The sequence below is a fragment of the Cetorhinus maximus genome, chromosome 3, assembly GCF_964194155.1.
Source record: "Cetorhinus maximus chromosome 3, sCetMax3.hap1.1, whole genome shotgun sequence".
Lineage (NCBI taxonomy): Eukaryota > Metazoa > Chordata > Chondrichthyes > Lamniformes > Cetorhinidae > Cetorhinus > Cetorhinus maximus.
The window spans coordinates 187,075,432-187,103,383 of record NC_135881.1 but is presented as its reverse complement, the minus strand read 5'-3'; the positions used below and the strand labels follow the sequence as shown (position 1 = coordinate 187,103,383).

At 42.7% G+C, this 27,952-nt stretch overlaps 1 protein-coding gene across 2 annotated transcripts in view; it reads left to right on the top strand.

The window, feature by feature from the left end:
- Positions 1 to 20,499, top strand: part of nkd2b (NKD inhibitor of WNT signaling pathway 2b) — a 127,594-nt gene extending 107,095 nt beyond the window's left edge. Inside the window, exons 5-10 of one of the 2 annotated variants that reach the window (XM_078539402.1) lie at positions 4,597 to 4,724; positions 5,463 to 5,558; positions 10,583 to 10,730; positions 12,344 to 12,428; positions 15,686 to 15,813; positions 19,169 to 20,499. In XM_078539402.1, the coding sequence (XP_078395528.1) occupies positions 4,597 to 4,724; positions 5,463 to 5,558; positions 10,583 to 10,730; positions 12,344 to 12,428; positions 15,686 to 15,813; positions 19,169 to 19,731 (1,148 nt within the window). In that variant the 3' untranslated portion in view covers positions 19,732 to 20,499. The remainder of the gene's footprint in view (positions 1 to 4,596; positions 4,725 to 5,462; positions 5,559 to 10,582; positions 10,731 to 12,343; positions 12,429 to 15,685; positions 15,814 to 19,168) is intronic. The other variant, XM_078539403.1, reaches the window with a different exon arrangement.
- Positions 20,500 to 27,952: the final 7,453 nt, after the last annotated feature.

Genomic DNA, 27,952 nt, shown 5'->3' with positions numbered 1-27,952 from the left:
TTTATGCTCACTGTGCTTGATTAGTTAAGCTGGGTGTAGACTCAAAAAAAAAGTAAACAAAGCTGTAGGAAGAGCTGGAAGCTAGAGCTGAAGCATATGAAGTAGATATTTGAAAGTGCTGTAAGTAAAACCTGTTACACACATTAGAGATATAAAATATACAACACTCAGCACCTGCTCTCCTTGATCCAAACCAGTTTCCACATGGGGTGCTGGACTCTCCCTTTGCTTCCGTAAGTGGCTGTTTTAGCCCTTTGCCTTAAAAGCTATAGGTTGAGTATCCTTTATCCAAAACCCTTGGGGCTGATTGCACAGATAATTTTGGTTTTGGATGTGATATAGCTACCGTATATACACAGTAGGACTAAGCCCACTTACATTACAATAGCCTATGCCTAGGCTAGCTATAAGTGTACAAATACTAGGTTGTTTCTCCATTTGCCAACTCTCACACTGCGGAATGAAAGCACAAAAATCACAAGGCAAGGTGAGAGTGTTTGACTGTAAACAGTGCAGGCAAACAACTAGACTTCCCGTGCTAAAGGTCGGGTCCGTTCAATGAGGTTCATGTCGGCTCAGATCACAGGCTTCCTGTGCAAAAGGTAGGTGAGCTTTGTAATGGCTCACGTTCAGAAAAAACATTCAGTTTTTGGATATGTTTGGTTTCCTCTTGTACAGATAAAGGATGCTCGGCTATAGTAGTTACAAATATGGTTCAGGTACAGGATGTCATTTCCTGAAATTTGTTATTTGTCTCTTCCCCCCCCCCCCCCCCCCCACCCCGGTTTTTCCAATTGAAAAATGGGCACAACGAGGACTAATTTGCGCCCCATTGACTCCATGTGGTTACAGTTATTACATCGAAATTCAAGTAAGGATCTTTGATCAGCCAGCACAGGATGCAGATTTATTGGAATCCAACAGCAACATGTCGTATTTTAAAAATTATTATTGCTTCATTCAAAGTAGCTATAAAGAAGACAGAAGTTAAGACAGCTCCTGAAATTCCAGGAATTCTCAGAAATTTTCTAAAGCAAATACATTTTTTAGAAGATTTCTTGTTTGGAATCCTTCCCTGGCAAACATTGTTTCCTGTGCATTTGGCCTCCTCTATCACCTGGCTTCATCCAAATCCCATCTGGACTATCACATGAAAGTTTTTCTGCATGGTGCATTCCTTTTCAGCAGAAGGAAGTCCTGCCAATATTTATACCTCAATTGACGTCGCTTAAATAGATAATCTGGCCATTTATGTCATTGCTGTTTGTGGGATTTTGCTGTGTGCAAATTGACTGCCTCATTTCCTACAATCCCCGAAAACAATGACTAAACTCCACACATACATCATTGCCTGTCACTTGTCTCAATGTCTACTTTGACTCACTGTCAGTTTTTTTCTACTTGTGCTCAGGATGTTTTCCTACCTTCATGGCACAATAATAATAAGGTAGAAGTTTCTTTTATTCATTCATGGGATGTGGGCATCACTGGTTAGACCAGCATTTATTGCTTATCTCTAATTGCCCTTGAGAAGGTGGTGGTGAGCTGCCTTCTTGGACCGCTGCAGTCCAGGTGGTGTAGGTGCACCCACAGTGCTGTTAGAGAGGGAGTTCCAGGATTTTGCCAGTGAAGGAACCATGATATATTTCCAAGTCAGGATGGTGAGTGGCTTAGAGGGAATCTTCCAGGTTGTGATGTTCCCATATATCTGCTGTTCTTGTCCTTCTAGATGGTAGTGGTCATGGGTTTGGAAGTTCTATGGAGGCTTGGTGAGTTCCTACAGTGCATCTTGTAGATGGTACACACTGCTGCCACTGTGCGTTGGTGGTGGAAGGAGCGGATGTTTGTGGGACAGGTGCTAATCAAGCCGGTAACTTTGTTCTGGATGGTGTCGAGCTTCTTGAGTGTTGTTGGAGCTGCGCTCATCCAGGCAAGTGGGGAGTATTCCATCACACTCCTGACTTGTGCCTCATGGATGATGGACAGGCTTTAGGGAGTGAGGAAGTGAGTTATTCGCCACAGGATTCCTAGCCCCTGACCTGCTTCTGTAGCCACAGTATTTATATGGCCAGTCCAGTTCTGTTAAGCGCTTTGGGATGTCCTGAGAATGTGAAAGATGCTATACAAATGCAAGTTCTTCCCTTCGGTAAGTGAAGGTGAGAACTATCTGCTCAGAAACTGGAACAAATTTTAATTTGTCTTTTTGTTTGCTTTGGTGAGCCACCAGTATCTTGGGAGACCAGGTCATTAACATGAATGATACATTCAGGAAATGAAGTCACCTTTGACCAAATTAATGTGCATATCATGTGCCTTTACATTGGAATTGCAAGAACTTGAGAATGTTTCGAAAGAGGAAAAGATCATTTGGCACATTGAGGCTGCATTTCTTGATCCTGTGCCATTCTCTGCTCTTTAATTAACCCTATCTGCTGTTTGCATGGGAACCGTGTTCCTGTTTCTTTTGGGAATTTGTGAAGTAGAGGGAGAAATCAAAATGCCTACATGCACATATGAGAAGTTTTGTAAAGAAAGTCTATGTATTGAAAAAAGGAGGCCCAATGAGCGATTTGCAGTTTCTGAAACTAGTGAACAGTTTTGGGGCAATTCCAATGCTCTTCTTGCCAGCCTCTGATCTTCCGCCCATCTTAAACTTCAGCTCATTCAGAACTCTGCTGGCTGTATGTTAACTTGCACCAAATCTTGTGCAGCCATCGCCCCTGTGCTCACGGATTAACATTGTCTCCCTGTCCGGTAAACACTTTAAAATTTCATCCACATGTTCAAATTTCTCATTACCCCTGTAACCTCTCCCAATTCTTATCACCCTTCAAGAGCTCTGCAATTCAGATCTCCAATTTTGGCTTGTTGCGCACCCCCAATTTCCTTTGACCCAACATTGGTGGCCATGCCTCCTGCTATCTAGGCCCTAAGCTCTGGAATCCCCTCCCTAAACCTTCACTTTTCTCTCCTCTTCAAAATCTACCTCTTTGACCAAGCTTTTGGCCAACTGCCCTAATATCTCCATTTGTGGCTCGGTGTCAAATTTCCTTTGGTAATGCCCCTGTTAAGTGCCTCGAGGCCTATTGCTATGTTAAAAGCGGTATATAAATGCAAGTTGTTTTAATGTTGATTGAGAGGTAAATATTAACCAGGATACCAGGGAGAACTCGCCCCTGCTCTTCATAATAACACTGTGGGACCTTCTACATCTACTTGAGAGATCAGACAGGATTTGACGTCGCATCTGAAAGGCAGCACCTCCGACAGTGCAGCATTCCCTTGCAGTGCTTTTTGTTTCTGTGCATTATTGAACCTGTAAATAAATCTAACCAATAAGCTTTAGCCTATACACATTGGTCTGTGAGGATGGTTTATATCTGCCTTCTGTTGTTGCAAATGTCCTCCACTAAGTGATTTGCTTGACCTGGGTGAAACTTCAAGTCTGGGATAATCCATGCAGAGCGAAGATTAAGAATTCTGGTTTTGGTATCCTAAGTAACCTGGTCCACTTGTGAAAACTAGTTTGGTTGTATACATTTCAAAAGTGTCTTGAGCAGAGGGGTGGGAGACCCTAGTTGTAGCGCGTCCATGAATGAAGTTCTAGGATAAAATTAATTGATCATGATGTTGATTATTCGCTGTCACAGCTCCGTTGGTAACACTCTCACCTCCTGGTCCAAAGGTTGTGCATTCAAATCCCACTCCGGAGACATAGGGCGGGATTTTCCAGCCCCACCCACCACCGGGATTGACCAGACCCGCTGAAAGTCGATGGACTTTCGGTCGGGCCACTGAATCTCCCGGGGCAGACTTTGCCACGACAGGGCTGGAAAATCCCAAGCATAATCTAGGCTAACACTTCAGCGAATCACTGATGGTGTGCTGCGCGGTCTGAGGTGACATCTTTTGGATGAGATGTTAAACCGAGGCGCCATCTTCCCCCTGAGGTGGATGTAAAAGATCCCATGACACTTTTTTTTCAAAGAAGAGCGGGGGAGTTCTCCCCAGTTAAAAGTAAAAAACTGCAGATGCTGGAAATCTGAAATAAAAACAAAAAGTGCTGGGAAAAACTCAGCAAGCCTGGCAGCGTCTGTGGAGAGAGAAACAGAGTTCACGTTTCGAGTCCGTATGACTCTGAACTCTGAAGAAGAGTCATATGGACTTGAAACATGAACTATGTTTTTCCCTCCACAGATGCTGCCAGACCTGAGTTTTTCCAGCATGTTCTATTTTTAATTTCAAGTTCTCCCCCGGTGTTCTGGCTAATATTTATCCTTTAACAAACATCAGTAAAACAGATAATTTGCTCATGATTACGTTGTGTTTGTGGGATCTTGCTGCATGCAAATTCGCTCTCATATTCACTATATTACAACAGTGGCTACACTTAAAACATACTTGATTGGCTGTAAATATGTGCTGAGTTTGTGAATGGCATTTTGGAAATGCAGGTTTGTCCTTTCTGCCACAACACACAGAATACTGAGAATTAATAAACTGACCTTGCCTCATCCTTAGTCATAAATAGACATTTATAACCTGATTTTTTCTGTTTCCTTTCCCCTTTCCCCACCCCTCCCACTGTTTCACCAGTGGTGCTCCCCCCAGAGAAAGCAGAGCCATGTGATGGATTGACATCGACTCTCAGTCAAGAAGATGGAGAAAAGTGTCCCGGCAAAGAAACCAGCAGAGGGACAGGGAAGAAACGGCTGAACTTTGATGTGAGTTTTGCAATCTGGGAGACGGTGAATGATTATCGAAGAAAATGGCTTTGGGAAAAGTTCTACCGCTATGAAGCAAAAAAGGGGCATGGCTGACATTGCTTTTTGAAAACAAAATGTTCAAACAAACGTGGGTGTTTTGCCTATATGGTGTCTGTTTATAAAATATATCATAATAATAATTAGGGGTAATTCTACAATCCCAATAGGAAATTGCACTCACAGGGGATATGGTCGAAAAATCAGGGCTACAGTGCTGGAGTCTTATATCTGACCTATGCAACTGATCCCTGCTGGAAGTGCAGGAGGAACATAGGAACAGGAGTAGGCCATTCATACAATCGAGTCTAGTCCACCATTCAATTGGATCACAGCCTTTTGTTCCATATGCCTTAATACCCTTGCCTACCGAAAAAAAAATCTATTGCTCTCAATTTTGAAATTTTCAATTGACCCAGCCTCAACAGCTTTTTGAGGGAAATAATTCCAGATTCCATTATCCTTTGTGTGAAGAAGTGCTTCCTGACATTAACCCTGAACAACCTGAATAATTTTAAGGTTATTCCCCCATGCTCTGAGCACGAAATCAGAAACAGACCCCCCCCACCTCCTGCCATTGCTGCCATTGCCACACTTGGTGTTCTGATGTACCTTAAGTTATGACAACATTTCAATTTGTTGAAAGAATCCTGCAAGTGGAGGAGAGATTTAGAACAGAGAAATGCACTTTCTTTTCAGGAGCTAGAGTGTGACGTGTCTGTTGAAGAAGATAACCATCAAGAATGGACCTTCACTCTTTATGATTTTGACAACTGTGGCAAGGTTACTAAGGAGGTACATTTACATTTGTTTCTGCTTCTTAGGGGGTCATGGACTATTAAGTCCTGATTACTACCAACGTATATAATACTGATTTAATTTTTAGCACCTCATGGATGAGAAAACTCGAAGGACTCCAAAGAAGCTTGCTACTTTTATTGAAATATTTTCATGTTTGAGGGAAGTAGAGTGTTATTCAGTAATTTCTGGTGCTACAGCAATTCAAGTTCACTTTGGTTTAGTGAGTGGTTGGGGTGAGATGTGCCTGGTTGGTGGGGCTGACCACTCATGTGAGGCTGTGGAGCAAACGGTTCAACAAGCTGAAGTCAGTTCTTGACTGTGAGAGACCTGAAGCAAATCCAAGCCTGAAGAAACACTATTTAAGCAGGAGACCTGCCCCCACTGTCCCCCGCAACAAGGTTGAAGCAGTGCCTGAAATGTAGGAATGGCCTACAAGCATCCATTTTAGTTTAGCTCCTCTAAGAATGTTGATCGCGAGAGGCCCTTAGACAATTTCTACAATAAAAAATATTGTTAGGCAAATTCTTTGGAAATAGGAAATGAATGATCTCTTGCTGAGGACATCAAGTGAGGTAGGTTTTTATTGCAGTGAGATTCTAGGAATTTTTTAGCTTGTCAGCCTTGGATTGTTCCTCAATCTCTATATAAGCATCTTTCATATTGCATACTTGCTGTTTAATTGTTTAGCTCCAACATCTGATTTTTGTACTACAAGTTTTATACCATTTGCTCTTCTTAAAAATAAAAGAATCATCATATGGAAATCAGTATTGTTCATTTGAACGTTGATATTTGTACAGGATTTCTCGTGTTGTGGAACCTGTAAGTTGTAATTGCTACTTTTTTGCCACTGCGAATTGTGGAGTAATTGTAAAATGATGGGGGTGGGGGGGCGGGGGTGAGGAGGCAGTGGTGTAGTGTTATTGTACAGTACTCCAGATACCCAGGGTAATGCTCTGGGGACCAGGGTTCAAATCCCACCATGGCAGATGGTAAAATTTGAATTCAGTAAAAAAAAAATAATCTCGCATTAAATCTGGAATCTAATGATGATCATGAAACCATTGTCGATCGTCATAAAACCCCATGTGGTTCACTAATGTCCTTTAGGGAAGGAAATCTGCCATCCTTACCTAGCCTGGCCTACATGTGAGTCCAGACCTGGTTGACTGTTAAAATTCCCTCTGAAATGACCTAGGAAGCCATTCAGTTCTCGAGGGCAATTAGGGATGGGCAATAAATGCCGGCCCATCTGAGTTTACGGTTGGCGGACGGGCCACATTCACATTTTTTGCTCAAAGCTCAATCCAGGGCAGAATAAAATCTCAGTGGGAAAATACAATAAAAAGAGGTATCTGGGAGACTTTGTTCTGAGAGCCAGTGATGCCCACATCCCACAAACAAATTTTTAAAAAAGCATTATCTAGTCCTTGCTAATAGAGGGAAATTCTGGCCTGAAATTGGCTTGTGGCCATAGCGACAACTAGATTTATTTGTTGCTCACCATGCCTTTAACGCATAGAACAAATTAAGATAACATTGCCAATTCAATCGGGTTCTAGCCAGCAACACTGTGGCAGCTCTCTTCGTGCCAACCATAACCACAAATCTTTTGACATTTCCTTATCATGAAGAGTGGACAGAAGATGCTCCTCCAAATCACCATATCATCTGCAACCCTAAAGAGCAGGATGCAATTGGTCATGCAGTTGGACACTTCTCAACTGCTTTCTAATGGGACAGCAAGAGTGTGTCTCAAATCTTCCCCTATTGAGCCATCATGTCAAGACAAGTACAATCTATGTCCCACATTGTTGACGAGCTGGTTGTCTTATTTGCTTTGCACACTGGTAATGTTGCCCTAAATAGCTGGGATCATACCTTGAGTCTGCATGTGCCTAATAAATAACTGCAGCTGTGCCTACCTCTTGTCGGTATCATCTTTTGCATTTTTCAGTTTTGGGAGGGTGGGGTGTGAAAGAAAGCAAACATTTTCAACATGACGATGTAACATTGAATAATAACTGCTGCTGACCTTTTATATAATGTTCCCCACACAGAGTTCTGACGCTTGAGGTAGACACCTAGCATGAACAGGAGAAGCGGGGGGTGAGTGAGGACAGGATATTTGAAGGAATTTAGGAGAAGCTTCTTTACCTAAAGAATGATTACAATATGGAACTTGCTACCACCTGGGCCTGCGGGTGGGCGCGTGCCCGACCCGAATGGTCGTGAAATAGCGCGAGATGCTGTCGGGCAAGTGTCCCGACGTCATTGCGCACTCACGCGATATTTCGCTCGGCGGGCGCATGCAGCAGTCGGAAATGCACCTGCCAACAATTAAGCAGGCAATTAAGCCCATTAACAATACTTTAACAGCGGGCAATTAAGCCCATTAGCAATACTTAACAGTGACTTTATGTGGCCCGTCCACATTTACGGTTGACGGACAGGCCATTCCCCCAGGGGGCATTCACATTTTTGTTCAAAACCTCGATCCAGGGCGGGATGAAATCTCCATGGGGAAATAAAATAAAAAGAGATCTCTGGGGACTTTTTTTTTTGAGTTATGCCTTCAGGTGCTTGACTGTGCTTCGTGGGCATATTTTGCAACATTTTTGTTGTTTCCTTTATTTCTTTGGAGGTCTGCAGCTCGCTGAGGCAGCTGTCTGCCTTCAAGGAGCTCACTAGAGTGCGCTCACTAGTGCGCTCACTCGCACCCTCAGTTAGGTCGGAGCTTGCCCTCTTCCCGCCCCCGCCTGGCAGCGCTGAACATTTCAGCGCGTGTTGCACGCTGGATGGTCGTTAGTTGTCCAGACAGCATGAAATCGTGGCTGGAAGCCCATTTTCCGTCCGCTTCCAGGCCCCGCCAATCACGCGCGCCCAACAAATGAAGAATTCAGACCATGGAGTCGTTGGGGCAAACAGCACTGATGCGTTTAAGGGGCAGCTAGATAAGTACATAAGTGAGAAAAGAATAGAGGGATATAATAGGTATAGAAAATGCTGGGAATGCTCAGCAGGTCAGGCAGCTTCTGCAGAGGGACCACAATTGGGAGACCAAATGGAGATTGGGTGACTGCTTTCCGGAACACCTCAATTTGGTTCGCACCGAGGTTCTGGTTGTCTGTCATTTTAATTCACCTTGCTCCTAAGCTGCTTCCTGCAGTATTCCTACGAAGTTCAATGCAAGCTCAAGGAACAGAGCTTCATCATTCGATTAGGCATTTTACAACACTGAGTTCAACAATTTCAGATGGTAACCTCTGCTCCCATTTATCTCCTTTTTCTTTGCAGGCTCTGTTCCGCTCTCTTGTTTTTCTCTTTCTTCGCTTTTGAGCGGCAGCTGTTCATCCTTCTGCCAGTCACATCTCATCTCACCTTTTCTTTCTTTACTTGTCCCATCACCACACTCTTTGCCTTTGCACCACCAGCCCTTGTGCCCTCCACCCTATTGCAGACATTCCCTTTTGTTCTTTTTTCCACCCTCCTTGCTTTCACTTGCTTCAAACCTGTAACGCTTCGAATTTTTTCCCACTTCTGATGAAAAGTCAATTATCTGAAATATTAACTCTGTTTCTCTCTCCACAAATACTGCCTGACCTGAGCATTTCCAGCATATTCTGTCAAAATTTCAGATTTTAGCATTCACGGTATTTCGCTTTTGTATTGTGATCATAGGGTTAAATGAAATCAGGTGGGAGGAGGCTTGTGTGGAGCACAAACATTGGGAACTGGGCTTAATTGCCAAAATTTGGGCTGTTAACTCTAATCCTGGACTCAGTTCCACCACACACACAAGTCTATTCAAAGATATGTGATTACTTGTGTTTTGGGAAGATTCTCTAGTTTTCACAGTAGGCAAGTACAGATATTGGTCTAATTTATCTGGGTACATGCCAATCATGTAAATTCTGACTTGCCAACAGCGTGCATTGGCAAATGGCGAGCAGGGTTCCTCAATATCCCACACCTACTGGGAAATGTGAGATCATCCACCTACTGTCAAAGATTGATTGATCCAGAGTGTTTCCTAAATGATCAGGAGCTGGAAACTGTGGAGGAGCAGAGAGATTTATGGGTGCAAGCACAGAAATCACAAAACTAATGGACAGGGTACTAGAAAATCATTTAAAAGGTTAAAGGAATGTCAGCTAGAATACGAAGGGATGGGAATTATGCTTCAGTTGTATGGAGCTCTGATTAGACTGTATCTAGTACATGCATTCTGTCCCGGACACTGCACCTCAGGAAGGATATATTGGCCTTGGAGGAGTTGCGGTGTTGATTGACCAGAATGAAACCAGAGCGAAAAGGATTAACTTACAAGGGCATGTTGTACAGACTCTGCTCGTATTCCATTAAGTACTGAAGATCGTGTGATCTAATCGAGGTGTTTAAGATGATTAAAGGATTTGCTGGAGTAGATAGTGATGAACTAATTCCTCAGGTAGAGGGAGTTCAGAAAAAGAGGGAATAACCTTAAAATTGGAGCCAAGCTATTCAGCAGTGACATCAGGAAGCACTCCTTCATACAGTAGTGTAAATCTGGAACTCCCTGAAAAAGACTGTGAATGCTAGATCAATTGGAAACTTCAAAATTGAGGTAGATTGATAAGTTGAGGTACAGATCAGCCATGTGGCATGGGCAGAAGGGCTTAATGGCCTACTCCTGTTGTTGGGTAACAGACTCGTGGGGCTAAATTGTCTTCTGTTGCTATGTGGAAACTTGGGCACAGTGTTAATTTTTAACTTCCCTGGCACTATTACAAAAAAAATTAAAAGTGATCTAAAATGTTGCCACATATTAATATGCCTGGAATTTGAACATGATAGTTGGGGAGCTGTTGGATTTTTAATATTCTTGAGATACAGGATATCATATAGGGCATGGGCTCATGTTTGAATAATCCACGTGTCCAAATGTTAGCCCATGGGAAAGCTTCTGTGCAACCAGGGAGTTTTCATTGAATAATACATAACTTGTTAACTGTCGTATATATTTTTTTTATATGTAGGACATGTCTAGCTTGATGCACACTATCTATGAAGTAGTAGACGCTTCAGTAAACCAATCATCTGCCAGCAGCAAGACACTGAAGGTAAAGTTGACGGTGACCCCCGAACCTTCCCACAGGAAGAAAGATGGCCTCACCAGTGGTCAAGGTAAGCCAGTTGACACCTACTGTAAGCCCAATATTGAATAGTTTCCTTTTTGTTTAATTATTTATTTTGTCCCGGAATGTGTCCCTCTCTGAACAAGAAGGATGACCATGGTCCTAACTGGTAGATACACCTGATCATCAAATATAATTGCCTGTCTAAACTCCAAACTAGCCACAACATCACATCTCTATTCAGTCTTAGAAAATGGACTAAAATGCCCAGTCTCACTGTGATGCTGCAAGGGCATTTTTAAAAAAAAGAAAACATTCCCCTCCAATTTCACGTTGCACCATTATTGTCATGGTGTCAGCCTTGGCTCAGTCAGTAGCACTGTCATCTCTGAGTCAGAAAATTTTGAATTCAATTCCCTCTCCAGAGACTTGAGTACCAAATCAATCCTAAGACTCCCCAGTTCAGTACTGAGGGAGTTCTAGTCAGGGATGCTACATTTCAAAGGAAGCATTAAACCAAGATACTGCCTCAGATGGACATAAAAGATCATGTGACACTACTTTGAATAAAATCAGTGATTATTGCTGAAAAAAGAGTCAAGCTGTCTAAGCTTTTCATCCTTGCACTCATCAGGACAAATCACAAGATTACCACAGTAAAAGGAAACAACAATTTATACTGCATGAGAAGAGATTGCCACTTGGTTGGCAAGTGGACTCTGATTGGTAGACGTGTTGCCATGGCTAATGCAGCAGGAAACAGTTTTTTGCAACATTTTTCAGCATTGCTCAAGTTTTGTATGACCAAACAAAAATCAGTGATATTGTTCCCAATGTCTGGGCCAATGTTTATCCCTTGTATCACTCAACCAGCACTTAAAACAGAATATCTGGTTATTACTTCATTGCTGTCTGTGGGGCTTTCAGATACTTCAGAAGTATTTCATTGGTTGTAAAAGTACTTTGGACACCCTGACATCACGAAAGGTGGAATATAAATGCATGTTTTTTTTCTTTATTTTACTTGCTTTGGATTTGATCTTTACCATAGCTTCCATTCTACTCCACGACTCGCCATGAAAACAGAAGATCTCTCATGGAATAAATTGACATCACCTGAATCGCTATAGCAACGGAAATGAACCATGCATCAGTCAGATCTAATGGGACTACACAGTTCCCAGTCAGCGCTATTTTATCTTCCCACACTTTAATTTACATAAAACCTGCAACGCAGAAACAGGCAGTTTGGCCCAACTGGCCTATGCTAGTGTTCATGCTCCACACAAACTCCTTCCCATCCTACTTCATCTGACACTATCTGAACTTATCTAGCTTCCCCTTAAGTGCATCTCTTTAACCAGCCCCTCTTGCAGCCTCTGAGTGTGAGAGCCTTTTGCAACAACTTATGAGTAAGTTGCCCAGTTGATTCACATCCACTAAGAGGACTGGATTGAAACACTCAGAATTTAGAGGGAGGGAAGATTTTCATATTCTGCACGAATTAAATCCCAGATCTCACTCAATCCTGCACCGAATGCTGTTGAAAATTTTACTTGCAGATTGCATTTGTTTTTAGGAGCTTGGAAACTGCTGTGAGGCAGTGAGCATTGGCTGAGCTAAATAGGTTTATGGACAAATTTTTGTGTTTACCATTTGCAGATCGGGAAAGCAGTCGGTGCAGGAACGAAACAGAACATGCAGAGGAAATGAAGAGCATGGACAAAAGGCTGTCTGCTCAGCTAAGGTACTGGAGGTTAATCCATCTCCTCTAATATGTTTTTGACCTGATTTTCACATTACAAGGATCATTGAAAAGGGAGATGAAGTGGAAAAGCCATTTTAACCCTTAGAGTGCTGAGCACTGAAATTGTTTCTGATTTCTCAGTAGAATGTGACAAGATCAAGAGGCATGAATCTGCAAGGTTCAACTCCAAGTGGAAATTCTCACTAGATAGGAAGGCAAAATCCATAGCATTACCCAGACCTCCCTGTCGCTTGCCATTTCAACACTCCACCCTGCTCTCATGCCCACATGTCCGTCCTTGGCCTGCTGCATTGTTCCAGTGAAGCTCAACGCAAACTGGAGGAACAGCACCTCATCTTCTGACTAGGCACTTTACAGCCTTCCGGACTGAATATTGAGTTCAACAATTTTAGATCATGAACTGTCTCCTCCATCCCCACTCCCTTTCCGATCCCCCCCCCTTTTTTTCCAATAATTTATATAGATTTTTCTTTTCCCACCTATTTCCATTATTTTTAAATGTATTTCCATCCATTGTTTTATCTCTACCTTTTAGCCTTTTTCGATTCCTTCACCCCACCCCACCCCCACTAGGGCTATCTGTACCTTGCTTGTCCTGCTTTCTACCCTTAATTAGCACATTCCTTAAATAATATCACCACCTTCAACACCTCTTTGTCCTTTTGTCTGTGACATCTTTTGGTTATCTCCACCTATCACTGGCTCTACTTGTCCCCCCCCCCACCCCCCCTTAAACCAGCTTATATTTCACCTCTCTTCTATTTTTAATTAGTTCTGTTGAAGGGTCATTCGGACTCGAAACGTTAACTGTGTTCCTCTCCGCAGATGCTGCCAGACTTGCTGAGTTTTTCCAGGTATTTTTGTGTTTATAAGGCAAAATCCATAATCAATCCCATGGCACTGTATCTTCAACTCATTCCCCATGTTGGGAAAGAAACCATCTAGAATGATCCCTGAAACTTGTTAGGAATAAACTTATGCCCTTCTTACAGATTAATTGCTCTTCACTTGTCACATTCCTCAATCCTTTTTCTCCTGTCAAAAAACATCCAAATATCTCTAGGACCCATCTATATTGTCCTCCTCTGATAGTTTATTCAGCAGCTCCACTATAGTTGGATATATAGATTCCACATCACATGAACTGTAACAGCCCAAGAAGGTGGTTCACCATCACTTGTTAAAGGGCAATTAGGGACGGGCAATAAATACTGGCAGTGAGCTCGCATGCCAATAATGCATAATAATAAAAAATATTTCCTTGCTCCTTTATTCTTCATTTTTTTTGTGTGCTCCCCTGAATTTGACTATAATGAAAATCTGCCTGTCATTCTGTATGTATGTTTTAAGACTTCAACTGCATCATCTCAAGTGCCATCTTTTCCAACATCTTCAAACTTTCTTCATAATTTATCTTCTTGATACCTGGAGCATTCTTTGTTTCTCACATCTAGCTATGGTTAGATTAGGTACAAATTGATTGAGGTCATAAATACAAACTGTTGAAAAACAATTTCAGGACTGGTGTCAGGAAGCACTTATTCGCGGTACCTGAAATGGTGTTCTGGGTCGGATTGTGTAGACCGGATCTTTGGAATCATTTACAAAGTATGCTCACAGGTTTCTTTTAGAGACGAGATGGGCTGAATGGCCTCTGTATCAACTTTTGTGAGATAATGAGAATTGCGCGCACATCCTCCAGCTGAGGTCTAACCAATGCCTTTTGATTCATACTCAATGGTGAGCTGCAACAACGAAACAGAGCCGATGGCTTCATAGGTCAACCCTCTGTAACACTTCAACTCAATATGGGTCAGCACACTACACCATTGTCCCATTTAATACTTACTCCCTCTTCTGGTTCCTTGTCCTCATTAATTGCCTTACATTTGTTAACACTGGGACTCATGGACTAGCTATTAACTTGATTATCTAAATTCTTCTGAACCGGGTTGTATTGGTTTTCATTATTTGACCAGCCTCCCATTTTGATATAATAAGCTAACTTGTAGATTTTCCTTGCAGTATCCTTATTCATTAATATAGGTTATACAAAGCAAGTTTCTGTCTTTGTTCTAGCCTCATTGATAGCTGCCCTTTATTTCCTAGTTTGAGTCTGTTTCTTGGCCAACATCAGCCTTTTGTTTCTTGATATTTTATATTATCGGTTGCCAAAATTTCAAAAGTTTCCTGAAAATCCAAGTATATGTCAGCTGTATTTTCCCAGACCATCATTTCATAGAATATTTTGACCCAGGAGGCAATTTGGCCTACTGTGCCTGTGCTGGCTCTTTGAAAGAGCTAACCAATTAATCTCACTCCTCTGCTCTTTCCCCATGGCCATAATCACTTCAACAACAAAAAAAAACCTTCAACCCTACATTTCTTCAATTTCTGTTAACTGCCTTTTCACATGTCGTGCATTTTCACAGTGCTCGCGTACTCAAACTTATTTCAAACCTGATGTACTATGGTTTCCTGCTATTTTCTCAATTGTTTTCTTTTTCAAAGAATGTAGCCATGTTAGTCACTTGCCAATCCTTCAAAATCAACCCCAAATTTAGTGTAATTACTAAAGACTAAAGGTAAAGGTTCGTTAATTTTAGTTTCTAACACTTAAGACTTAGAAGATTCTAATAGGTTGGCTAGTTCATGCATTTGGAGTTTTAACTTTTAATGACCCTACATATCCATCAACATGTGCTGCTAGCTACTTGGCATGCTTCTAGCGGGTCTTTCGAAATCACTTGTCCTGCTTAAGCAACTTATCCTCCTGCCGCTGTTCCTGGGTAAAGATCAAGGAGGAGTTGGCAACTCTGCTTTTTTTTTTTAAATATCCCTGATTCCAGATTTCCATTTATGTTTTTAAAGGGACCAGTTTCTTTCATTTTCCATTTACTGTATATTTTGAGGAGATCTTTTATTGTTAATTAAAAGTGCCCAGGCTATGGGTGCCTTTACAATGGTGCACTTCCAAGAGCTGTAGATGGGCTAGAAAACTGTTGGGTCAAAGTTCAACCAAATAAAGGGGGCAACTATTGAGGGGGGTGTTTTGGAATGATGTCAAACCTTGCTCCAGACGTAGGATTTGACCTTGGGTTGAGTAAATTGACCCTGGGTTCGACCCAAAAGGGGCCCAGCCTGTTGAGCTCACACCAAGAGCTGTTAATATGTTGGGATTGAGTCAAAAGTGGAAAGCTCAAAAAGAATCTTAATTGTGTTCTGTTTTCTTGCAGAAGATACAACAGTGACCAGCAGCATTCAAATATTCGTGAGCATTACTGTGTAGATGAAAACACAGAGAGAAGAAACCATTACTTGGACTTGGCTGGGATAGAGAACTACACATCCAAATTTGGACCAGGTATAGGAATAAAATGGCCACTACTTTAGTTCGATTGGAAAAGTATATTCCAAATTGTAACAACTCACTGCTTAAAAATATTTCTCCCCCTCTCCCTGTAATTTGTTTGCTAATCACCTTAAATCTGTTTTCTCTAATTACTAACCCTCTAGATAGTGGAAACAGTTTCTCTCTATCTACTCTTATCAAAAACTCCTCATAATTTTGAACACCTCTATTAAATCTGCCCTTAACTTTCTCCACTGTAAGGACCCTAGCTTTTGTGGCCTCTTCACCAAAGTCCCTCATCCCTCCTACTATTCTAGTACATCTCCTCTCCACCCTATCTTAAGGCTTTGCCATCCTTCCTGAAGTGTAGTGTCCAGAATTGGACACACTACTCCAGCTGAGGCCTAACCAGTGTTTTATAAAGAATTAGCATAACGTCCTTACTTTTGTGTTCAGTGTCAAGAACAAGCTCAATTTGCCAACTGAATAAAGCAGTAAGAAGGAAAGTTACACCCTCTATTGTGATGAAGCCATGCGGTTATAAATGAGGGACCTATAAAGCCCAGAGACTTGTTAATGACCACAGCAAGCTATCAGGTCATTGTTCATGGGGCCCCTCTCTCATTCAAGCCCCACTTAATCATTATCCATCCCCATCTTCGGACTGAAATGAAAACTCCAAATAAATAGATGACGTCCACTCCCCAGCGAAATATGCTGCCACCCAGATTGTTCTTGACTTTATGTCTACATGAGCATTTCTTTTTCTCCTAATTGGACAGAGGTACCTAAACTACGTCATTTTTTGCAGCTGTCACTTATGTCAAACCTCTGTAGGTCAAGTGTAGTACAAGATAACTGTTGAGAACGAGCCTGATCCCTGGAAAAGCATCTATTTTCTTCTATTTTCACATGGTCGTGTGGCTCTTGAATGAGTTTTCAAATAATGGGTGGTATAGATACAAACTGCCTTCCCCTACCATCTCTGTCCTCACCCCCACCTCCTGCCTCCACTGGGAATTGGTTTAAAGACACCTAACGTCTCATCATGTAGGGCCTGGAAAGGTAACTATTATCCCATCAGTGTAGCCTCGAAGTTCCCATCTCGAAGTTGAAAGAATAATTTTGTATTATCCATTTTTGCAGCTTTTGTAAACACTCCTGTGGTTAATGAAAAAAATAACTTTGCAGGCCAAATCCATACCTACCAGTTAAAGTTGTAGACAACTAAACAACTTTCAAATGGTCCAGTGTCATCCAGTACAGCCCACATATGGAGAATTGGAAATTCAGATGTGGCTAATTGCATTTCTGAATAGTAAATAGAAAGTGGGTAATAGGCACTGTTGGTCATGTGATCCCAATACTCATTTGCATGGAATATGCATGTGAACTTTAATCTTTCTGGGCATTTGTTGGTAAAATGGGAAAGTTGAAAAGCAGAGGGTGCTAGTTTTTTTTAACAGTTGTTGCTGCTTAACTTCCTTGGTTACTCATTGTTGCATAAATACCCACATGTTTGGTACATTTACCTGTGTTGTGTGTAAGGCCATTTTTTTATTAAATGAGTGCCTGTGGTTGAAATGGTGTTGCCATAGTAACATCTGTTGGCAAGTCAGTGATCTCTAATGGACAACACTGAAATAATGAGTTCCTCAATTAAGAGAACAAAAGGGGTCAGCTGATTAAAACTGTCCATGTGGAACTAATATAAGTTGGTAGTATGGAGAATTAATGAAGTTTGCTGAAAAAGCAGATGGTTTGGGACAATTCCAGCCTTCACGGACAACTTAGCAGCATTTTGGCATTTTGTGGGCTCCCATCTTGGCACTGATAGGGTTAAGAACTGATTTCCTTTACAGATCAAAGCAGGGAAGCAACGGTGCCAAATTGGACTGCTGCCTGTGTCCAGCACTACATGATCCACACAAATGCAGGAACTTATCTCCTGTGCAAATACACAGAGGGCTGGAAGGTGGCCAAGTTTCATTCACACTCGACGATAAACTAACCGCCCCAAGGCACAGCATAACAGAAGAACTCTAGGGAACACTTAAAAGCTTGACCTTGAATCCTGGAAAAGCGGGCCACGTAATTTGGAGTGACTGGCACAAAGGCTGTTCTTCACATGCTGATCAACGCAAAAAGAATTCCTGCAATGGGGCTGTAGTCACTGTTTCCATCTTTTCTCAGCGCAAGAGGAAATGCAGGGAAAGGACATTTGACCCGTGTGTGAATGGAAAAAATCCTATTTTCATGTTGGCTGTGAGCTACGTTAAAGCTATCGTGTTACATGGAATTATGGGCTGAATCTTCAGCTCGGCGAGCGGGGGCAGGGCCCGCTCGCCGAGGCATAAAATGACGCGGGGTGACGTCGGGCGTGCGTCCCAACGTCACCGTGCGTCATTTAGATTTTCAAAGGCCTGTTAAGGCCTGTTAAAGAGCAATTGAGGCAATCAGCTGAGCTGCCCGCCCAAAAGGTTGGCGGGCAGGCGAAGAGCCCAGGCGGCCTTCACATTTTTCATGGAACCTCATCCACGGGCTGGGTGAGGTTTCACGAATGATTTAAAATTTTCAGAAAAATTTTTATTGAAATGAATGCACGCGTTTCACATGAGGGGATATGTGATAATTTTTACGACGCTTTATTAGACTGTTTAAACTTAAAACTAATCTCCCTAAGGCACTCTTTCATACGCATGTGCGAAAGAGCGCACTCCCAACTCAAGCAACACCCCCCCCCCCCACCGCCCACAAAGAGAGCGCTCAGCGCTTCTGGGCGTGTGTCATGCTGGGCGGACCTTAATTAGCCCACCCGCGTAAAATGACGGCGCCCAGCTGATCGCCGGGGGCGCCGATCGGCTCTGCACGTGCCCCTGCCCGTCCCGCACAACGCACCCCCCTAACGCGGAGAAAATTCTCCCTGTTTTACTTTGAATCTGCAGCAGCGAAACAAGCCATTCGGTCCAGCTAACCTGATGTATATGCACTGTAGAAATTTCCTCCCATTCTAATTACCTCTTCCCATTCTGCCCCCATATCTCTCCCCTCATTTCCTATGAATTTTCTTTCTTTAAAGGGAACAGTACTATCTGCTTCAACCACATGCATGTAGTAGTGAGTTTAGCATTCTCACCACTCTCTGGGTAAAGACATTGCTCCTAAATTCTTTATTTAATTTTTTAGTAACAGTGTTATGTTTATGCTCCTTTGTTCAAATTATCAAACCACTTCATAATTTAAAGACCTCTATTAGGTCTCCTCTTAGTCTTCTCAAAATGATCAGCCCTACTGCAAGTGTTATTTTGTCTGCTAATCTGCTTGTCTCATTCTGTTGACACTGGTTTGTCCCTTTTTTCGCTTTCAGGGTCCCCACCATTGCAGGCCAGGCAAGAGCACCATGGGAAAAACACTCATTCCCAGAACAGGTCACGATCCCAGGAATCAGAGGCCCATGGCAACCACCACCGCCGATCCCAGCTCCTCCTGGACCAGCCCTCTCCAACAAGTGTGGGTGAGCTCAGGTCAGGCGAAACACACCAGCGGCTGAAATGCCAGGAGAAGCCGACTGGAAAAACCCCCAAAGGGACGGGGAAAGCTCCCACCCCGCCCGGCCCGAGCAGCGGGAACAAGGCAGGAAAAGGCCTGCACTACCATTCCCAGCCCAACCACGCAGGACACGACCATCATCACCTCCAGCAACAGCAACTACACAGCCATAAAAAGTACAGGCAGCGAATGAAGGAGAACCACTCCCCACTGAAGGCAGCCCACGCTCCGCCGCCAGCACTGGAGCAAGAATTTGTACGCGATCTGCCACCAGTTATGTCAAGTGATGGCTACGTCATGCCCGTCATTCAGAGGCACGAGCACCATCACCACCATGAGCACCATCACCACCATCACTACCACCATTATCACCAGTCATGAGGAGTGGGTAACGGCTGCAAAAAAGAAAAAAGGAAGTCCCATGTTTCGGGCTGGACTTTGCCCGTCGCCATGACAACTGTGCTTTCTGCACTGTGTCGGCGGCCATTTTTGAACTGACACGTTGAGGCATGCAAGGGCAGCAGTTGGAAACAAACTGGCTTCAAAACTTACTTGTTGGCTCCATCAAGTTGCAAGTTCTCTCGCAGTTATAAGTTTTTTTTTCTCTTTCAGTTTGAACTGATACATGTGCACGTCTTTTTAGGGTTAATAATCACTTTCTTATCTTCTCTTCAATGTCTGTGTGACCGAGGTGAGAGGCGCAGTTCCTTGACCACGCGCAAGACTGCCCATCACGAAGCACAGGCCTACTTTATAGCTTGTCTTTTAAGATCCAAGAAGATTTGAGACACCACTGCCATTACTCTGCTGCATAAGAAATATAAACAGAAATTTATTACGTTTTATTATTAGCTGAATGGAACTCCTATTTTATACTGGACTGAAAATACTTCTACTCGCTCGCTCTGTGGTACTGCTGGTCTGAGCTACCAAGACAAACTATCTATATCAGAAGTCCTAAGCTCATTCTGCAAGCCACTTAAATGTGGGCTTCCTCTCTCAGAACAAGATTACTATAGGTACAATTTGAAGTGTATTGTGTTATGAACTGACACATGGAATAGTCTGTCGGCATGTATTAATAACACCATAAGGATGAATGTAACACATAGTAATCATTTTAAAAATATAATTTATTCATATATTGAGAAATCGTTTTTATTTTTTAGTTATACCCTCTTCGGTTTCTGTCATCGATGCTGACGTCATCAATAGGTTCCCATCTTCGTAGTGAAGGGTTTGGCAACTGTCATTTTTATTCAAGAGAAAATCTGCGTTGTTTTTCTTATATCTACTGCGGGTGACACCATGACACACAATTTGATGCCGTTAAGCGATCCTGGGGTGTGTTTGCAAGCCAGCCACAAGAAGTTTTGCCAAGCAATTTCTTTTTCTTTCTTTTTCCCCCTGTGGTGATACTACACCTTTAAGCAGCAAGTGATGTTGGATTTTTGAATATGTTCCTGATCCAGTGACCACACCCTGGTCTAACACTCGATGGTTTTGTTGCCCCCCCCACCCCCCCTTGCTGAAGTGCCCTGCAAAACACCTAATCGTGTTTGGAAACAAAGGATCATCGAGACAAATTGGTGGGTGATTCCGCAATCTCTTCACCTCTGCTGCTATTAATTTTTTTCTAAATTTTTATTTTTGAAACAAAAGCGCAGGAAAAGTTGTTGTGACAGAAGATCAATCTGCCAAGGCTCAAATCTCTGCAAACATTTAGGACAATCTATTCCAGAAACTGAATTGCGTTTAAAGAGGAACAATTCTCATCGAGGTAACCCTGCGTTGGATATAAAACCCCACATCAGAATCCCACTGCAACCTCTTAAAACTGTATTATCGCAAATAGTTGCCAGGGGACTTCTGTGCTATAGGCCATCATGGCCCTGTATCAAAATTATGGTCATGTTCTATAGTTTCTCAGAGTTGACACTAGTGTCAGAAGAAATATGTTACTGTAATACTTTTCTTACATTCCAGTTTTGTGTGGATTTTTCCCCATATTATGTTGACAGTATTCTCCCAGATATGTTATCAAAAGTAGCCAACACCATATTGTAGTGATATTTTTGTAAAAAAAGACCTTTCATAATAGTTCTACTTTATTGGATTTCACTGCGATTTTTATATAGTATTGTACATGGACTTAATTAAATGTATTATTTATTTAATGGCAAGCAGTCTGTTTTCATTTGAAGTCTAAAGCATTGCTAGAATCCTTAGTGAATTTGCCAGACATTCTTTTCTTCCTTAACATTGTCAGTTGTGGTTCAGTGGTTAACACCCTCACCTCTGAGTCAGAAGGTTGTCGGTTCAAGTCTCAATCCAAAAACTTGTGCTTAAAAATCAAGGTTGATATTCCAGTGCAGTACTGAGAGAAAGCTGCACTGTTGGAGTTGCCACCTTTCAGATGAGATGTTAAACCAAGACCCTGACTTCCCCCTCGGGTGAAATGTAAATGAACTAATGTGTAATTTTGAAGAAGAGCCGGGGAAGTACTCCTGGTGTGCGGCTGTTATCGATCCCTCGATCAGCATGACTGAAAAGCATCATCTGAACATTATTGATGGTAACAAATGCTGTTTGTGGGGACTAACAGGCCTGCATTTATCAGGTGGCGGGCGGGCGGGCTCGGCGGGTGCAGTCGCGATTGGCTCCCTGCTGCCATTTTACATGGACAGGCCAATTAAGACCCACCCAGCATAAGTTGCGAGCTGCAGCACTCAGTGCTACCTGTGCAGGTGGCGGGAGGAGAGAGAGTCGGAGCCAGCACTCTTTCGTGCATGTGCGGAGCTTCCTCGGGGAGATTGAATCACTATTGTAAATAGTGAATAAAAGGTTAAAATTTTATTTAAACATGTACCCTCATGTGACTGTGTCTCATGAGATGGGACATGTTTTTATATTTATGAAAGATCTCTTATTTAATTAATAAAAGCTTTAGGAAACCTCATCCCGCTCGTAGATGAGGTTTCCTAAAAATGTGAAGGCCACTTGGCCTTTTCTCCCGCCTGCCAATCTTAAGGTTGGACGGGCAGCATTAACAATGACGTTAATCAGTTCCATAATGGCCTTAATAGGCCGTCTACATATCGGCGGGCATGCAGCCGACTCCGGTGTGTGCCCACCGAACGAAACAGTGCGAGACACTTTCCTACAAGTGACTACACTGCAGACTGGTTGTAAAGTGCTTTCAACATCCTGAGGTAGTGAAATGCACTTTGTAAATACAAGTTCATTTTTTCACCGATGACAACTTAGACACAGTGAAACTTTGCAGAATATATTGGGAATTGTTTTTATCTGTTGAAAGTTTTTTTACAAAATGAACTCAAAGCTCACAAAACTTCACTAGATTAATGAATTTTCCTCATGATCTGGTTTCTGGGCAATCTGGTTTTGTAGGTTTTCTCCCAATGTGTGTTGCTTCCCTTAGATTCAGTTACACTTTCATGAGGTCATGGCCCCTTTTAAAATAATGTGTTCTTATATTTTTTTTAATTAATTCTTGGGATGTTGTTGGCAAGGTCAGCATTAATTGCCCATTCCTGGTTGCCCAAAGCAGTTTGATACAACTGAGTGGCTTACTAGATCACTTCAGAGGGCAGTTAAAAGTCAACCATCTTGTTGTTGGACTGCAGTCACATAGGCCAGACCAGGTAAGGACCAAAGGTTTTGTTCCCCAAAGGTGGGCCGGTTGGATTTTTAGGACAACCCAATAGCTTCATGGTTACTTCCACTGATATTCTTTCCAGACTTTTTAAAAAATGAATTCTCATTCACAAATGGACATTGGAATTTGGCTTCACATTCTCTGGATAATTAGTCCAGTAACAAACCACTACTATGCCCTTAAGTGTAAGTCAATGGATTCATTAAAATATCCAACATCCAAGTCAAATTTGGGCCTTATTCTGGCATTTGAAGTTCTGTTTTTAAAAAGAGAAGTTGAAAGTTAAGCTTTGCAAAAGTTTCTGCTGAAATAGAGGTGGAATTAGAAGGATTGGAGATCTTTGACAGGGATGGGTAAACAGAGAAACAAACCAAACAAAGAAGAGAAAAGCAGAGAGATCAAAAAAGAGAGAAGTGTTGAGTCACAGATTAAGAGAGAAACAAAGGGTCACAGATCAAGAGAGAGACCCGGCCTTGGGAAAGAAATTAAGAGACCCTGGGAGCTGGCTCGAGTGTTGAGTAGCATTGGGTATATTGGGCAAGAGAAGATGATGATATAGATTTTGGGAGGCTGGGAATGTTAGGAGATTTTGGTAAAACAGAATACTGAAGAACTCAAGTGTAGCGATTCTTAGAATTAATTGCCCTATCGTTTACCATTAGTCTCCATATTACAAGTATTGTTGCCTTGCCTTTCTAGCAGTGACTTACAGCCACTCCTAACTCGATGATTTGCACATTTCTTCCCATTCCAAAGGCAGCGGTGTACCCACAATGCTCATCCACAAGATTTAATTTACTCCAACTTAAAAACTGTCACTGACTATTGGGACTTGAGAACAATGGAAGAAAGTGGTTTGATTGGCCAGATTGCTCTTCCTGCTTCCATGCTTCACTTTGTTACAATTCTCCAAATTATTTTAGTTGATTATTGAGCAATGGATGTGGGTGAATGTTTGTAGCTTAAATAAACACATGAAATCACGTGACACGTGTAATAAAACTTTATTTATTGAGGCTCCAATGTGTTATTCTTAAGCACTTAACTGAGTAATATTATATTAACTGTTCAGGTCATCACTATTATGGGCTGTCCGTGACAGGATATCTGAAGATGGATAAAGGGTGGAAAGGTGGATACTGAGGAATTAGATTCCTGCAGTTGACCTTGAATCAGAAGGACAGTCACCTAAAAGAAAATGGCCTCAGGTCATCTCAAAACACATCATACCCAATTAAGCATTTTTGAAGTGTAGTCGCTGTTGTAACATAAAGAAATGCGGGGTTAAATTTTACCACTGGCTTTGGGACCCCAGCGTCAGGGTGAAAAGTTGGGCCCAAGGCCCCATTTGGCACCGGGATCAGCTCGGTGATTTTGCCACTGGTGGCCTCCTAACTGGCTCCCTGTGGGCTCGCCATTCTGTTAAGGATGGAGGATGGGCTCCCAAAGCTAATGACAAAACCCAAGTGCCAGAAGCTCTGACGGAGTACTGCACAGGGGAGACGGGCACTGCTGAGGCATGGTAATTTTGGGGCACCTCCAAGAAAGTTGATTTAAAATCAGAAGTTCAGGGGCTGACAGTTGAAGGGGAAACTCCTCTGGGGGAAGATTGTTGGGGTCACAGTGACTGCTCTCCCTGTCTGAAGCCCCCCCTATTTGGGCCATTTGGAGCCCCCAGTAATGATGGCCCCCTCTAGGTGGCCATTTCCATGAAGCAGGCAACCTTCCCTTCTGGCGGGGTGCTGTGCCACCATCAGCCAAATTCCAGTGGCTCCATAAAATGGCCTTTAACAGGGCCTCAAGCTTGCAAATCAGCTGCCCGCCTCCTTGGAATGGGCAGTCGAACTGCCTCACAACTCACCGCTGGCAAATGCCCTTGGCAGCAGGACTACATCAGGGAGCCATTCTGTCTTGGTTTCCTGCTATTTCACGCCCAGCATCCCATCTCCATTCCCACCGCCTGGAGTTCCATAAAATTCTGCCCACAGCAGCCGATTTGTGCCCAAGGTCCCACAAACAGAAGTTAGATAAATTACCAGCTAATGTGTTTTTTTTAATTCATGTTAATTATGGGATAAATATTGGTCTGGACATTGGGGCGACTCCCCTGCTCTTCTTCGAATAGTGCCATGAGATTTTTTATGCCCATCTGAGAGGGATAACAATTTAAAATTTCATCTGAAAGGGGGCACCTCCAACAGTGTGGCACTCCTTTAGTATTGATAGAGCCTGGGCATACTGGACTACTTGTTCAAGTTTCTGCATTGGGGCTTGAACCCATGACTTGGGAGGCAGAATAAAAGCTGATGCTTAACCCTGGCACATTTGTTTCTCCAAGAAATGCACATTTTGTTAGCTAATTGCTTGTGCTGTTGGAATTTGAGGGATTGCTTACCACAAGCTATAAGATAGCAACTTATCCAATGACCCTGAGTTCAAATACAATAACCTTGACTCTGGTTGAGGAGTGAGTGACAAGGGGTCACCATCTGAAAATTGTCAACGTGAGAAGAGGAGGTTTGGAGAAAATTCTAATTTGTTGGAACATGGAATACCTTGTCACTGGCAGTGATTGAGGCAGAGAACATTGCATTTTTTAAGGAAAATTGGATAAATATTTGAAGCAGAGGACGATATGGGTTAGTTTTGGAATCATTCAGCAAAAAGCCGGAGAGTCGCAATGGGCTGAGTGGCCTTTTTCTGTGCTTCAGACTTTAATTAGTTTTTAGAAGTCTTCTCGTGTTCCCATTGTTTTTACATAATAGACCAATAACAGGATGTGTAGTTTTAAATTAAACACAAAAAAATTCAATATTTTATTTGATGGGCCCACCCAGGGTGTAATTCAAAAACCTCCTCCAAAGGCTCCCTATGGTTTATTTGGAAAATCTGGATTTTGGATGTTACAAATTAAATTACAATGATCAGACTGCTGAGAATCCTAACCATTTAATTTACAATGAACATTAAAGAACACTCCTTGGGAGAGGGAGAAGCAATAAGGCCGTTTGACCCATTACCTGCTCCTAACCATAAACCTCATAATTTTCCCAGTGCAGGAAAAAGCCTTGAGGAGGTGCCAATGCGGAGATGAAGGAAAATCAAATAGAAAAAACACAGCCAGTGAAAAGACAGCTTTTAGTTTAGATAATTTTAATATTACACTTAAGCAATGCATGCTTGAAGAGGTTGGTTGAATGCAAAAAAATGTTTATTGCGCTCCTCTGGTATCTAGACATATTATTTTGGTTGATTTTTTATTTCAAGATGGCAAATGCCAGTGTGAAGGGATCAGCTGTTCACTTTTGGCTTTCACATCTCATATAGTCCATGCATAATCTAGTTCCCCATAACTCTGCCCTCGCCCCTGCCTTGCAAAAAGCCACACCACACTGATGTTTCCATCTTCCATACCAGCCTATCAGAACCCAGTAGTAAGTGCAGTGTGGCGGTCAGTGACTTTTTAACCCAGTCATTTTATTCACATCTGACTTTCATGCTTACCAATTAGCGTGAGTGGCATGGTGACGACCGGCTTGTATCGATTCCAGCTTTCCTATTTAAAGGGGCAATGCAAAGATGAGATTGTGGAGGTGGGGAAACAAGAGTAAGTGTCATAATGGAGTCCCAAAGTGCCATATCTGTGCCTCCCTTCACTGATGCCTCCCTGGATCTAATGCTGCAGTCTGTAAAGGTGAACAGAGTGATAATCTTCCCTATCAACAGGAAGAAGAAGGCGTGGCTGGAGGTGAGCAGAAGGACCAGGACCATCCTCCTGGATCAGTGCCAAAAGCGATTTAATGACCTAACCAGGTCAGGAATGGTGAGAACAGTGGCACGTTCAACTACACCCTACTGTGTGCATTACACCAATCCCTTTACTCTGTCTTCTCAAGCATCTCACTCCTCACACCAACTTACCCACCGCTCCACCACTGACAATCACCTTCATTGTAATGCAAAATCACACCTTTTCTTCATAGTCACACTCAGAAAACATCGTCCATCTAGCCATTCAACACATTCCATTACTCCCAATCATAAGTCTCTGCTTTCTCTCCTCACGAGGGAAAAGAGCATAGAACACCTTGATGTCTGCCGCCAGTGAACTATGATCATGTGCAGAATGATCATTTAAAACATTCTTACCCTGACAGTTCTAATTCATGTCTTTCATCAAATATCCCACAGGAGGTTGTCCAGGAGGAGAGTGATGACTCCTCAGGGGAAGTCATACCCCCCCCGAGGATACACCATCACAGGGCTCATGTAGGCCATGCAACAGCTTAAATAATCTCCCTTCGTTAGCTTGGTAAGCAAGATAGTTGACTTTTCACCTGGTGTCTCACACATCACAAGTGGATGGTGGAGACTGGGACAGCAGTGGAGGACGAAGGACTTTGCAAGCTCTGCTCAGTCAGATGAAGATGCTGAACCTTTAGAGCTCTCAACAAAGGGGATACTATGGGAGCAACAGCAAAGAATGTGCGATGTGCTAGAAGGCTTTTGATTTATGCTGTGTCATTTGAAGATAGACTGAAGGTGTTTGTCTCAAACTTGAGTGGCATATATCACAGGCATTCACGATGGCAGTAAAGTGTTCTCCAGCACACTGTTAGCTGGAAAGTGCAGGGGAGGGGATTGGGGCCACGAAACAGATGATAGTGAAAGAGAGGTGGAATTGCAATCTCCGCTCAGAAGTACTTCAGCTCCTCACCTTTTGGCCCACCCATTCCAGTAATAGCTGCAAATCAGGAAATGAACGGGAGAAAGGAACTTGGTGAAATTGAAATCTCTAGGGAAAAGGTACTGAGCAAATTGATGGAGCTGTGGGCTGGCAAATCTCCGGGTCCCAATGGACTACATCCTAGGGCCTTAAAAGAGGTGGCTAATGAGGTAGTTGTTGCGCTGGTGTTAATATTC